This window comes from Pseudovirgaria hyperparasitica, assembly GCF_010093815.1.
Source record: "Pseudovirgaria hyperparasitica strain CBS 121739 unplaced genomic scaffold EJ05scaffold_7, whole genome shotgun sequence".
Lineage (NCBI taxonomy): Eukaryota > Fungi > Ascomycota > Dothideomycetes > Acrospermales > Acrospermaceae > Pseudovirgaria > Pseudovirgaria hyperparasitica.
In genome coordinates, this window is record NW_022985555.1 from 749,558 (window position 1) to 763,165 (window position 13,608).

At 50.1% G+C, this 13,608-nt stretch overlaps 5 protein-coding genes across 5 annotated transcripts; 2 read left to right on the top strand and 3 right to left on the bottom strand.

The window, feature by feature from the left end:
* Nucleotides 1-159: 159 nt before the first annotated feature.
* Nucleotides 160-2,210, bottom strand: EJ05DRAFT_355630 (class II aaRS and biotin synthetase). Its single transcript, XM_033741033.1, has 6 exons — nucleotides 2,151-2,210; nucleotides 1,548-1,960; nucleotides 1,326-1,496; nucleotides 848-1,276; nucleotides 548-798; nucleotides 160-474 (listed from the first exon to the last, which is right to left on the bottom strand). Exons 2-6 carry the CDS (start codon nucleotides 1,957-1,959, stop codon nucleotides 292-294), a joined length of 1,446 nt encoding a protein of 481 aa, XP_033601009.1. The 5' UTR covers nucleotide 1,960; nucleotides 2,151-2,210; the 3' UTR covers nucleotides 160-291.
* Nucleotides 2,211-2,452: 242 nt separating this feature from the next.
* On the top strand, nucleotides 2,453-2,799 carry EJ05DRAFT_500078 (uncharacterized protein; the record flags this gene model as incomplete). The annotated part of the gene is made up of 2 exons (XM_033746938.1): nucleotides 2,453-2,553; nucleotides 2,607-2,799. The coding sequence occupies 2 exons, from the start codon at nucleotides 2,453-2,455 to the stop codon at nucleotides 2,797-2,799; spliced, it is 294 nt and encodes a 97-aa protein (XP_033601010.1).
* Nucleotides 2,800-3,601: 802 nt separating this feature from the next.
* EJ05DRAFT_500079 (uncharacterized protein) lies at nucleotides 3,602-6,789 on the bottom strand (the record flags this gene model as incomplete). Its single annotated transcript, XM_033746939.1, has 4 exons — nucleotides 3,602-3,799; nucleotides 3,857-5,853; nucleotides 5,902-6,358; nucleotides 6,409-6,789. The coding sequence occupies 4 exons, from the start codon at nucleotides 6,787-6,789 to the stop codon at nucleotides 3,602-3,604; spliced, it is 3,033 nt and encodes a 1,010-aa protein (XP_033601011.1).
* Nucleotides 6,790-7,592: 803 nt separating this feature from the next.
* Nucleotides 7,593-9,943, top strand: EJ05DRAFT_510473 (threonine synthase). The gene is made up of 4 exons (XM_033748176.1): nucleotides 7,593-7,839; nucleotides 7,892-8,194; nucleotides 8,259-8,379; nucleotides 8,427-9,943. The coding sequence occupies exons 1-4, from the start codon at nucleotides 7,786-7,788 to the stop codon at nucleotides 9,635-9,637; spliced, it is 1,689 nt and encodes a 562-aa protein (XP_033601012.1). The 5' UTR covers nucleotides 7,593-7,785; the 3' UTR covers nucleotides 9,638-9,943.
* A 1,804-nt stretch (nucleotides 9,944-11,747) lies between these two features.
* Nucleotides 11,748-12,875, bottom strand: EJ05DRAFT_355685 (uncharacterized protein). Its single transcript, XM_033741034.1, has one exon. It carries the CDS (start codon nucleotides 12,614-12,616, stop codon nucleotides 11,894-11,896), a length of 723 nt encoding a protein of 240 aa, XP_033601013.1. The 5' UTR covers nucleotides 12,617-12,875; the 3' UTR covers nucleotides 11,748-11,893.
* Nucleotides 12,876-13,608: the final 733 nt, after the last annotated feature.

Sequence of the window (13,608 nt, forward strand, 5' to 3'; positions counted from 1 at the left end):
TCTGAGTCTCATTCTGCGCATGCCCATTTCGAGACATAGCTACATAGTTTCGCAGTGAGCCAAATGGCAGTACATCTGCTATTCTCTCGGCTCCTGAGAAGAGCATCACCAGTCGATCAATGCCGCAGCCCAATCCCCCTGTTGGTGGCATGCCCCATTCAAGTACCTCGAGATACGATTCATCCACGTCAAGTTCATGCGCTGCCGCATCACGTCCTGCTCGAAACTTGATTTGATCCTCAAACTTGCGCCGTTGCTCAAACGGTGAATTTTCCTCTTCATAGCAATTGACTATCTCCTTGCATTCGATATACAGCTCTGCGCTGTTGGCGCAGACACGCCCTGATTCCTCGTGGTAGCTTGATTTCGCAAGGGGGGAAACGCATTCCGGGGGATGCCTGATCCACGTAGGCTCTTTACAGAGAGGTACCAAATATTTGTCCGCGAGAAGGTCCAAAAGTTGGGGTACTGATGCTTCGAGCGGAACAGCCATATCAAGTTCTGTCATGTACTGTGAAAGAGTAGCGAGACTATGTGGCGAGCCTACATCGGGAAGAGTCCGACCAGTCTCTCGTTCGAGTATGGGGACAAAATCAATGACAGAAAACCTGTGTTCAACCCCCTGGCCAAAATCGAAATGCTTCGGTCTCATTCGGTTTGAACGTTCCTCGAGTGATCTGGCGGCATTTTGGATTCTCTGAAGAAGTTCGACAGTTCTACTCATCAAACGTTGAAGGTCTGCCCCGGTTTCGTAAAACTCACAGATGGTGAATTCGGGATTGTGCGTTGCATCGATTCCTAAAAACGTAAGCCCAAGTCGTCGGAATCTGACAACGTCCCACATTACCTTCATTGCGGAAGACTTTGCCGATTTCAAAAACCGCATCGTTGCCTGCAACTATGAGACGCTTCAAGGATAACTCAGGCGCTATCCTCAGCTTCAGATTCGTATCATAGATTCTTTGGGCATTCACACGTGTTTCGAATGCTCGCGCATTCGCACCACCTGGTCTTCCTTCTAGTATTGGCGTCTCGACTTCCATGAAATTCATGTTTTGCAGATAGGAACGTATCTCATGCTGTATTAGAGACCGTAAATATAAAACGTCATTTTGAAACGGATTCATCAAGGCTTTAACATGAGGATATCTTGCAAGTTTTTCAGGGTCTTTCAAGTCCTCTGGTATCTGATGCAAGGACGGCGCCAGGCACGTTGGTAGTGATGTCGCCATAAGCTCGACTTGCTCATTCTTTTCGAAAGCAGTGCCAGTGATACCTTATCTATTAGCATTTGAAAAGGTTTTCTGAGTTATTGCGGCACCCACAATACCAATCTCCTATTCGTACAACTTTTGCAAAAGACTTGAATTCATCTAGAGTAACCCCATTACTCTCGAGTCTGTTGAACTCAAACGTAGCCTGTATTGACCGATGTTTGCGTTCTATAGTTACAAAGGCTAACTTGGACCCATGTCTTCGAACGCCAGTTACTCGTCCTGATGTCTATTAGTTTCCAAAATGAAAGTCGTTACTCTGTGGTTATTCACCCAAACACTGGTGAACTTCTTCGCGTTCCCCTTGGTTCTGTTCCACAGGATCGTTTGTAGAGTTCAGGTGACATTGGGCACTTCTAATAGACGTCCCAGACGGTGTTTGACCATGTCTCTTGAATGAGTGGTATTCAGGAATGTCAGAAAGAAGTTTTGTTTGCCGCGGGTAGAATGTAGAGAGATCTCCGTGTTTCCGCAATTGATCAACGCGGCGATCTCTATCGTGGTTATGAACCTTAGAGGCTATCCAATTCTTGTTCCCAATTCCATGGTGTGCCGGGATATCGACTGGTGTGCTGCACGATTGATGTTTGGCACACCTGTAAACTCGCGAATAGTGTTTTGGTACAACGGGCCGGCAGGAGGCCTGTAGGAAGGGGTATAATAGTGGGAGATGATACCCACTCATCCTAAGATCGCGTTAGCAGACTGCATATGAAGTCGTATGAATTTCATTCAGTGATGTGTTGCAAATATCAGTTTGGGTATAGTTGAGAAATCAATCATCCACAATGCGGATGTCATTCGCAGCGGTTCTAATGCTTTATACGTCTCATCATTTGGGAGAGGTGATTGTATGAAATTTTACTTTTGACATACCTGGAGCGGAAGGTATCGCGGGGACTGGCATTGAGGTGCTTCGCTGTTGCGTGAGCGAAGCCATCAAGGAATATTCCGTGGGAAGAAATAGTTTTAAGACATGTCTACTCCATGCCAAGACTGGCCCAAGCTCCACGAGCCATCTTTTCCTACTACCAACTAGAAGGACCTACCTCATTGCTCGCCATTGTCATCACCACTCACTTCAAGACTCCAACGCAGTCGTCACACAGGCCAAATTCTACGACTCAAGTCTACTCCATTGAACCTCTTCTGAAACATACTTTTCATATTCTGTCGTCATGTCTTGGTTAATGGGTGGCGGCCGAGCTCAGCCATCATCCGCGGAAAAGATTGCAGCAGCAGAGGCTGAGATTGAAATGGTTTCAGACATGTTCGCACGGTGTGTATACGCATATCTACGCCTACTGTAATACGCTGCTAATCACAATACAGTCTAACTCGGTCCTGCACAGCTAAATGTATCGCTGGTCAATACCGCGAGTCCGATCTCAACACGGCAGAGTCCGTGTGCCTCGATCGATGCGTGTCCAAATTTTTCGATGTCAATATGAAGGTGTCGGAAAAGATGCAACGTGAAGCTGCTGCCAAAGGAGGTATGGGCGGCATGATGGGTGGTGGTATGTGATATGACGAAAAGGAAAGACCCCTTTAGCCTGCTCTGCAACCACGAGAGCAAAGACATACGAATCATGTATAGAGAAAGTGCTGGTTATATCAACGCCGAATAATAATGTATCATAGGAGAGAAGGCGTTGTGGTGCATTCGACCTGCTATGTATGGCATCCCAACTCCGTGGTCAGATTATCCTCATATTATATGTCATGGATTCGAATCAAGACAGAATCACAGATTGAAGACGTCTTCCATTGCTACCTATTCCCATCCCAGTACTGCCGTACTGCTTTCTAGACACCGGCCGCCCGGAATTTCTGATCTCCACCAGGATGAATTCCAAAGTTGCCAACAATTGACCACACAATATGACCCAAAGAACAAGCCTGCCAGGCTTTTGAAAATTTCCGATGTTTTCTTGAAGTGCTTGTACCAAATGGTTACCAATTGAACAGAAAAGAAAAAAAAACCAAAAAAGCGGAGAACGTAAAGAGCATGGTGCTTTTGCTTTCGGGTTGAAGCCCCCAAAGCCAATGCTCATATGCGATATGCAATACCATCAAGAGCAGGTGACGCAGAACGAAGCAATCTGGAACAGAATATCGATAGCAAGCCATAAGCTCTAGCACTCGGACTAGAGGTAAGCTTACATGTCGGAGGCGTACTTAGTAAATCGAAGCATGCGACCTCGAGCGAATGATGTCGACATGTAGAAACAAAAGTCATCTTGAGGGATAAAAAACCAGGCATAGGTCCATGTCGTGCGTACAAAAGTCATCTTTCCACAATTGACTAGACCTGTAATGACCAACCACTATCGACGTGAAGGCTTCGATTTCATGTCCGAGCTGAAAAGATTGGCAAATCCTCCTGTATTTTGAATCAAGGTGGTAATGCGACGTGCAGCACATTCTGTCTTCTCGTAATTAGCTTTAGCCTCTTGTGCTGCCAAGTTAGCTTCCTCCAAGCACTTCGCAGCAGCTTTTGTGTTTTCGTACACTTCGGTCAACGCCTTCCATGATGTGTTAGTGCCTGGGTCTACTAGAGAGAAAAACTAAGGACCCCATACCTTCGCCACGGCCAAAGCTTTAGTGTTCTCAAGACTCGGTGACTCTCTGGCTTGTTCAATGATTGAGTTTACCGTAGAGTACAGGGTTCTGTTGGGCCCCAAAGCTGCCGCCACGATTCTGCTACTGATAGCGACCGGAAGACGGCTCATAGTCTGCCTTCTCGGACTTATTGACATCATCCCAGCGGCTGTGGTGTTGACACGTAGTCTTGGTGGTCCGAATGCTACGGGCATCGGGCTACCACTTGAACTGATAATGAGTTGGCGGTCACCGGTTTGTGTCGAAGCCTGAGGAGGGGTCCCAGCATTTTTAGCTTGACTTTTGTTGTCCCGCTTGTGATGAAACAGATTGCGAAGGGTCGTCATCTTGGTACGAATGCCTTTTGAAGGAGACCTTGACGCGGTGCGTTCACAAAGCCTTGTGCTTGATGCCATCCGAGGTATATCGTAGAAATGGGAAGCTCGATCGTTGTTGAAAGAGCCTTTGGAAAGAAGGCTTTGGTTGGCTGTCGAGCGAATCGGGTGTCGAACAAAGGCGTTCGTCTGTCCTTGATGGACAAGGGTCGATGAGTCCTGTCGTCGGTGTACAGTTGCATGGCTAGATGCACTCGATATAGTTCGAACAGATCTGTTACTAATGCAAGAATTGTCAATTGGAAATTGAGGCTGAGGGGCCTGAAGCAGATCGTAAGGGCCCTGGTTGGCGTTGAAAGAAGCGAAGGAAGTTGGGGCAGTCGATTGTGAGATCTTGGAGTGTTGCTCTTCGGGGACGATGAGAGATAATTCAGATTCCAAGCCCTGTCCAGTCGCGGTTTCGAAATGCTTGTTTGGGACCGGGTTGTCCACAAACTGCCCAAGGAGAAGATTGGCATGTGGAGACGTGGACCTGTACGAAGAAGAAGGGTAAGAGGAAGAGCTACTCTCCTCAGTTGGAGTAGAAGCCCTACCTTTACCTTCGAGCGTGAATAAGGCGTTAGCACGATCTTGTAAGCGAACTTGTTCTAACAGTGCGACGGGTCTAGGTGGCGAAAGGGCAAACACGCGAAGGTTGGAGTGAAACGAGTCTAAATCAACAGATACGAATCTCTTACGGGTTTCGTGACCCCTAACAGGATCATTTTCGCAAACGCTGGCGCTCGCTTGGGCATTGCTCATGCACTGTTCTGGGTGGACCATGCTGAAACGTAGCTGTGTCGAATTCGAGGAGCTGGTGCTAGACGCAGAGTCATCTCTGAAGGGGTTTTGGCTGTCTTCAGTGGACCGACGGTCTGGAAGGCATTCAGGCACTGTGGAGACCTCCGAAGGTTGCAAGGCAGGTGCCACCGATCCCAGTATGACGCTGTCAGCATCCTCTGAGATGGTCAAGGTTGCGCCGATGCCGTCGACGGTAGAGCTTGTTGATAAACGGGCCAGACGCTTGGCAGGAGGCCTCGATGATTCCACATTGGAGTGCGACCTATCGCTGGATATGACCTTTTCAATATTAATATACGCATCGTGTACGTTTGTAGTGAACTCAACGGGTACTAGAGGTTGCTGGGAAACACTACCACGCCTATTGGCTGTTTGAGTAGAAGGCTCCAAGCATTCTTTTAGCTGATCCATGCGAGCCTTGTCTCGGAGATATCCATTGCTGCTGCTGATGCGCTTAGAAGGACTACCTGTAGAGTTCTGCGATCGGAATGATGCTGATGAGGCCTTGCGGAGACTCGGGATTGAGGATGTTCTCGCTCCGGTGCTGACAGTAGGCGTTCGATTCCGTACAGTCACTGGTATTCCTCTCTTCAACTGCGTACTAGGCATGGGTTTGCGGTAGAGAGGGCCACCAGACGGTAGTGCTGGAATTGTACTGCTTTGCATTGCCGAGCTGCTTTTTGGAAAGCTAAAGTTGGTTGTAGAGTTCTGTTTCGAGCCGACCTGAACGTTTGATGATTCTGGCGACGTAGACCTCGAGAAGTTGGCGCGGTGGTAGAGCCCACGTGGAGGGATTGGAGGAGCTGTCGTTCAATTAGCAATAAGAAAACCGTTCGAGGGCATGCATGTACGATAATCTTTTGGCATGCTCTCCCGGGAGTTGAAACTTCCATCTTTACGTGTGCTTCTGCTGCCAGCCTCGCTGATGCTACCCGAGTCGTGAAAGATATTGGCATTCTCAAAATTGTGGTTCGTAGAAGCAGCAGAAGCTACAGAAGCAGTAGAGCTACTGAAGGATGCCACCTGTGACTGCACCTTACCGCCTGCCATGTGAGCTAAGGAGGATTGAGAAGACTCCGGCTTAAGCGCAGGCCAGTCACATTCATCGGGTGTACCAGGCGAACGTCTTAGCGGTCTGTCGCTCGCGTCGAGCAGTGTTCGACTAGTTGGAGTTTTGCCGCGATGCACTACAGCAATTGGAACACTTGGGAGAGGTTTGTCGGGAGGGGGATAGGGAGGAGGATCAGTTGGCAAAGGTTTATTGTATGCAAAATTCGGTGTAGGGACAGTTCGGCCACAGAGCCGGTCCTAGAAGGCGCATCAGAAGAAGTCGCTTACAGATTGGCCTTATCACTTACTGTGCTAGCTACATGAGGTATATCAACAGGCCGCGGCGGTCGCGGAAGCGAAGGAGGTGAACTTTCTTCAACCTTGTCTTTGCGGCCAAAAGATGGGCGCCGAATACCAACCTTCCTGGCAGCATTGGCCCAAGTTCTAGAAGGATGAGTAGAAGGAGCTGTCTTTGGAATTCGTCGTGGTAATTTTGAGACGGGTGCTTGTCCGCTACGCGAAGACTTCGTGCTGGCCATGAAGCTAGGTGACGAGCCCTGGGAAAAGTCATCCATCGGTGGTCTACTCTCACTAGAGCTCTTGCGTCCCTTGCGGAGCGACTCGTAGAGTGAAGGACCACGCGGGATGGAGCTAGAAGGCATCGGGCCAGTATCTGATTGAGGCGGCATGCCTGGCTCATACAGACGAAAGCATGCAACTTGGGCGAGAAGGTGCAACGAAGATGGAGTGAAGCTGAAGAAGATCTTCGATATATAGGGTCCGCGGGATGAATTGCAAGTTTGAAAGTGGGGTAGAAACACGGGAGTGAACAAGAAACGTGAGATTTGTTTCTTCAAAGAGAAGTTGCGATTCCCACGCGTCAAGTGATTGTCCACCATATTCACCTCGTTCACGCCAATCGCGAAGTGTAGACGACGAGCAGAACCATGGGACGAGCGTCAAGGTAGCATATGAGCCAAAAAGAATGAAAATAACGTGGCTACGAGAGAAAAAAGTAGAACCTTGCAAATAAGTGCGTATGTACCGTAGGGAAACTATGCTCTTGGCTGTAGCGACGAGAGAACAATCGTAAATTGATTATTACCTGAGGTAACATAGCGCAGAGCGGAAACTTCGTCTTACGAGCCATACCTCGCGAACTACCCTCGCAGATTCTTCTTACTATGTCAGACATATGCAACTCTTGACCTCGCTGAAACGCAATATGGACATTGATTATAGAGCTCGATAGGTCCGACCTCACAGATGACGCACATCCCAATTCATACAAGAGCATATGCTTTCATCTCGGGTAAGACCAGGTTGGTCTAGGGGCTATTCCAAAAATTTCGCGTGAGGTAGCTGCTTAACGAGGGTGAGGTGGATATCAGCATGAAATGTACTATATATGTCGCGCGATTCTAGATGCCTCAGGCCACAAACAGCCCCTCGTCTTCGGTCCGATATCGCCGGAAACGCAGTCAATTTTGAGCTCGAATTATTGGTGCCTCCATTGAGGTAATAGTAGGTATCCATTGCGCTGACTCAGTACGATATACCTACGCAACAGATTCTCGTGGACTACCGTGAGCTCACTCAAGAAATAACGCCTGCAGTTCTGCAATACAGACGATCCAGCCGAAGGGCAGTATCTCACTTCCCAACGGAAGAACCGAGAAGTCGCGATGTCGTCCAGCGACGCGCAGACATATACAAGCACCAGAGGCGGTTCGTCGGGAGTAAGCATCCAGACTCAAAGACTTTGAAGAGCACAGCTAATCGCAACGGGAGCTATCATTTGAAGACGTAGTACTCAAGGGTCTCGCTGAAGATGGCGGTCTCTTCGTCCCCCAATCGATACCTTTACTTCCTTCCAATTGGCGCGAGTGGGCAAGCTTAAGTTTTGAAGATCTAGCCTTTGAGATCATGTCACTGTATATTGCGCGTTCTGAGATAGATTCAGAAAGCTTGAAAGAGATTGTCAGAAAGAGCTATGGGACATTCCGACACAAAGATGTTACTCCTCTGGTACCACTGGACAAAGCCAAGAATCTATACCTGCTTGAACTTTTTCACGGGCCGACATTTGCATTCGTGGGTTTCCCGTGTCCTGTGTCTGTTCATGGCATGGTGATGAAATGCCACTGACATACACTAGAAAGATGTAGCGCTCCAGTTCCTAGGCAACCTGTTCGAGTATTTCCTTGTCAGGCGCAATGCCAATCTACAGGAGGGCGAAAAGAGACACCATCTGACGATTGTTGGGGCCACCAGCGGAGGTACATGGCTCTTGCACATGCTTCACAACCAATACTGACAGGCTCAGATACTGGTTCTGCTGCGATATATGGCCTTCGGAATAAGAAGGACGTGTCAGTTTTCATTCTCTTTCCCACTGGGCGGGTGTCTGCCGTCCAGGAAGCGCAGATGACGACAGTGCTAGACCCCAACGTGCATTGTCTCTCTGTTGCGGGCACATTCGATGATTGTCAGGATATGGTCAAAGCGCTGTTCGCGGATACTGAGATTCGAAAATCGCAGCACCTCGCTGCTGTCAACTCGATAAACTGGGCCAGGATCCTGGCACAGATCACGTATTACTTTTCAGCATACTTTTCCCTGGTCCGACAAGAAGGACTGGACCCCAACGGCGAACCCCCACACGTAACATTTACAGTGCCGACGGGCAACTTCGGCGACATCCTGGCCGGGTTCTTTGCCAAGCGCATGGGTCTACCGATCGCGAAATTAGTTGTAGCCACAAACGAAAACGACATTTTATACCGCTTTTGGCAAGCCGGCAAGTACGAGAAGAAGTATGCTCCGCCGAATGACCCCAGCACCCACGGTGGAATAGCTGCAGACGGGGCGGCCGCGCATGAGGAGGGCGTGAAGGAGACACTCAGCCCTGCCATGGACATTCTTGTCAGTAGCAATTTCGAGCGTCTAGTCTGGATCCTCCTGTACGAGCAGCAGCTCGGCGCGCCCGCCACCACGACCGCGACCGCGACCGGAGAAGGCAACACAGCAGACGCCGCAAGAAGACAGGCTAGCAAGGATATCAACAGCCTCTTCGCAAGCCTCAAGGCCAGCGGCTCCTTCGAAGTCTCCCAGCCAGTCCTGCAGGCCGCCCTCGGAGACTTTGGCGCCGAGCGCGTCTCAGACGACGAAACCGTCGCGACCATCAAGGCCATCTACGCCGGAAACGACGCCTACATCCTCGACCCGCACTCCTCCATCGGCGTCACGGCCGCGCTGCGCTCCATCGCAAAGACGTTTGAAGACCCGCTCCCGCAGCACACGAGGCGCTATCTCGTCAGTCTCGCCACCGCTCACCCGGCCAAGTTTGCAAACGCCGTCGATCTCGCGCTCTCGGGCGTGCAGGCTTATACCTTTGCCGATATTATCCCCGCTGAGTTCGCCGGCTTGGAGCAGAAGGAACGCAAGGTCAGGCTGATTGCTGCGCAGGACCGCAGTCTGGCTGGGATCCGCAGTGTCATTGTCGATGAGGTCAGGAAGGAGAGTGTTGCGTCATGAATGCTTGGGACGAACGCTGGACCTTGCCTGGGTATCAGGTACCCTCATTCTCCGTGACTCGGCTCCCTGGCATTCACAGGGGAAGCATTGGTTCGTAGACTGGATGAATAGATTACGATATTAAAAGTGCAAATACAAAAGCCTTGTTGAGTTCATGACAGCTTGTTGTTTCTCATTGTCATTATGTGCCCTTTGTCTGCCCAACATCTGTGTGCCTCCCTCCCCTCCCGGAGGAGGGGGGTGGGACTGAATCAGGGCTGTATCGGAGGAGTCCGCCAGTCTAAACTTGGAACAGTCCTGTACCTTGGAAAAACATTAAATAAATATATATGTTTATATTCTTTCTTTTCTTCCCTTTTCTTCCCTTTTCTTCCGTAAGTGAATCGACTTTTTATAGCCCCATCTCCGGCCGGCTCCGGCCATGTCGTCAGGGTGAATCGAAAATCGAACGCCCTAATAATATCTGTCTTGGCTGTGTGTGTACGTGTGTATGTGTGTGTGTGTGTGTGTGTCCATTCCTCAACTAGGTACCCTGCTGTAATCTCCCTGATTACCTTACCCCACAAAACTCATGAGTCTATGTACCGGCGGGGAAAAACTCAGGGGCAGAGAGAGAGAGAGAGAGAGAGAGAGAGAGAAAGAAAAGGGGGCGTTGTTAATTTCCCCGTCGTACGAGTCGTGGGGATTGTTGGGGTTTGGGGTTTGGGCTTATGGGTTTGGGTTGTTGTGTGTGTTTATGTTTCATGTGCATTATTGAGCTCTGTGTTGTGTTTCATGGGTCGTGTGCCATATGATGTATTGCAGTATTGATTTCTTGGTTGGTGTGTGCTGATTGGTTCTGGAGAATGGGCTTTTGTTTTTCTTTTGAGAGGAGCTTGTTGTTGTTGTTGTGATCATGTGGGAGGCTCTTGGTAGATGGGTGGATTGGATGGTGAATGGATGGGTAAAGGGAGGTAGGGCATACATTGCTCTCAAATCCAACCGCGAGTTCTACTATACATATATACACATGCAACATGCGAAACGCAACGCAGAGCAGAGCAGAGCAGAGCAGAGCAACGCATGTACATATACTCTAACCAAACACATACTCCAACCAAACGCATACTCCAACCAAACGCATACTCCAACCAAACGCATACCCCGACCGAAGCATACCCCGACCAAACATACCTTCCAAACAAAAGCCATGCAAACCCGCAGTATATACAACCTCTACATTCCCAACTATGCAAACCCAAGACCAAAAGAATCAAAAATCGAATAAAAAAAAGGAGAGATACTTTAAAACACTTCAGCAGAGAGGTGTTCCATCATGGCGGTTAGTTATACTTAGGGTATGTTTACTTTCTCGTTTCACTCTTGCGTTGAGCATGCTGTGATGGCATGGCATGGCTGGGTAGAGGCGAGGTAGAGGTGAGTAGATGAGAGATTGGGACAGCATAGCACATTACGTCGTGAGATGTGAGATGATTATGAGTAGGTAGGTATGGCTGTGTAGCCTAGGACGTATATTCACTGTGGCTTGTTTCCCTTTGTTTCATTATACTCAACCTCATCTCGCGCCTCATCTCATCTCATCTCATCTCACCTCACCTCACCTCCTCTCCTCTCCTCTCCTCCCCACAACCAAAAAAACCTGCTTTCCACCTCCATCCACCCACCCATCCACCCATCCATCCATTCCAACCTACATACCTACGACGTCCCTCCACTACCACTACCCAGGCCCAGCCAGCCAAGCAACAGCAAACGGGACCCGCTCCCTCAAACCAAAAACGGATGACGATATCCCACGACCCGGGATACGAAAAGGGGGGACGGGCTTTGGTCCCCCCCAAAACAAAACACGCAAAGAAAACCAAAAAACCAAAAGGCCTGCGCCCACCTCACCTGCAATCACCTCTCCTCGTTAAACATGTCCCAGAACAGTATAAACTCCGCTCTGTGTACATCTGGAGGTAGTTTAGGCGGCGGCGGGGGGTAGGGGGAGGGGGGTCTTGCAAGGAGGGAAAGAAAAAAGTGGATGCTGAGGATAAATGGAATGGATGGGTGGAGCAAGGAACCCGGCTTCTGGAAAACGTCTGCCGGTAGCTTCCGCTTCGGCGACGACGCCAGAGGGTGCGCCAGAGAGGGAGATGAAGGGGAGGGAGCTGTCAACATTGGAGAAAGGGAGAGAGAGAGAGAGAGATCATCGATCGATTGATCGTCCCTCCGGGCGTCGGCGCTATTATCTTAGTATTGCTGCTATTATCATTAGCATTGTTTATTAGATCTCGCAAAGCAGCAACAAAAAAAAGGCATCACGCGCCGCACTGTGCGATTGCGATTGCGATTGCGATTGCGTATATGAAAAACGGGCGACGCCCGCCTCGTCGAATAGCCGAAAAATACATGTCTCGCTGCCACGCAAGACCAACTTTTTCCATATTGCAGTCTGCGCGAAAGCAAGGGGGGGGAGGGAGGGAGAGTTGATGAGTGAGACGCGGCGATGCCGCCTCGACTTGGAAGCAATGTCCGTAGGTTGTGAAACGATGAAGAAGAAGGAGTAGTAGGAAGTAAGAAGGGCCAGAAAAAAAAAGAGTGGCGCTTTCTCCCCCCTCCCTCCCCTTTCTGGTGACGAGAGAGAGTCGACGACGAGACGGGGATGACCTCGTCTGTCAAGGCGCAGGGGCACAGCGAGGTCCAGGGGTGGGAGAGAGAGAGAGGGGTTCGCGAAACTGGAACTGGGTATGGTCGAGTACGTAGATCCCATCTGAAGAGCCGCGACCGACAGAGTGGGTCGAGGACTAGTTCTAGTGCTACGCCCATGCCGCGCCATGCAGGACGGGCAGAGGACGTATGGAAAAACAGCACAATTAGTTTGATTGCTTGAGGTTGAACGCTACTGAGAGTGAGAGAGAGAGTGAGAATTGCGGCTATTGGGGTCCGAGGTGGGGTCTCGTCAAGGCAGTTGGTATCATGCTCGGGCTGCCTCATGCACACACACCTACCTACCTATGTCCGCAGCTCGGGTGGCGCACTCGAGACTCGAGGCAGGCCTGCGTCGATCATCTGCTTCTGCTGGCTGCTGCTTGGGGGACCAATGATGGACACAAAACCTCGTGTCACCGCACCGGGGCCCGGTAGGACGTCTATTTTGGAATACAAAGCTGTCATATATCGGTGAACGTCGTGTCGGGATCTGTTTGATATTGACAGCAGTGGTGGTACGCCAAGGCCTGTGCGAGCTTGGCTCAGCCAGTGGAAGACGGCAAGAATTGTTCCAGAAAGGCCCTAGAAGATTGGCGGCAAGGCCTTTTGTGTGACATGGAGTGAATGGATTGGGCCCTGTGATGCCTGTGATGGATCCGTAAAGCCGACCTGGAAAGCATGCTGATGAGTTGGTAGTAGTTTTAGCGAGCGAAAGGTAATAGTTAGTCCAAGGAGGAAAGCGGCAGGACTCGACACGGCCGACGGCCAGATCAGAGATTAGAACTGCTTCTATCGAGCCATGAATGTCAAAACCTCATATCTGCCTTCAGCATGACATGACAGTGGAGCAAGCTCAACGCCTGTTGCGTGTTTGCCATTTTCACGGATGTTCGGAATTGGGGAGATGTCAGGTCGTGCACAGAACAGAAGACTGGACACCGCCGGTTCTCGACAGGCACTTGACATGGTCGGCATTGCACCTGAGGCGGCGTGTAAGAATCATTGTTCGGGCCACATCTGTTGAGGTTCGGACCGGGATGATGTTGACGGCAGAGATTCGAGAAGCAGCAAAGGCATGACAAGAGTCATGATGGAAGTGAATCATGAGTCGAAAGAGTGAGAGGAATCTACGGCAGGCTTCCCGGTGAACAGCCAGCTAGAACTACCTGAGTTTAGTGGGGGATAAGTGAAGGTCAAGGCTGAAAAGGCTCCACCGCAGACCCCCCTCGGCAGAGGCTTGTTCGGACCCTGCACACGATTGTAGCAGCACAGATGGA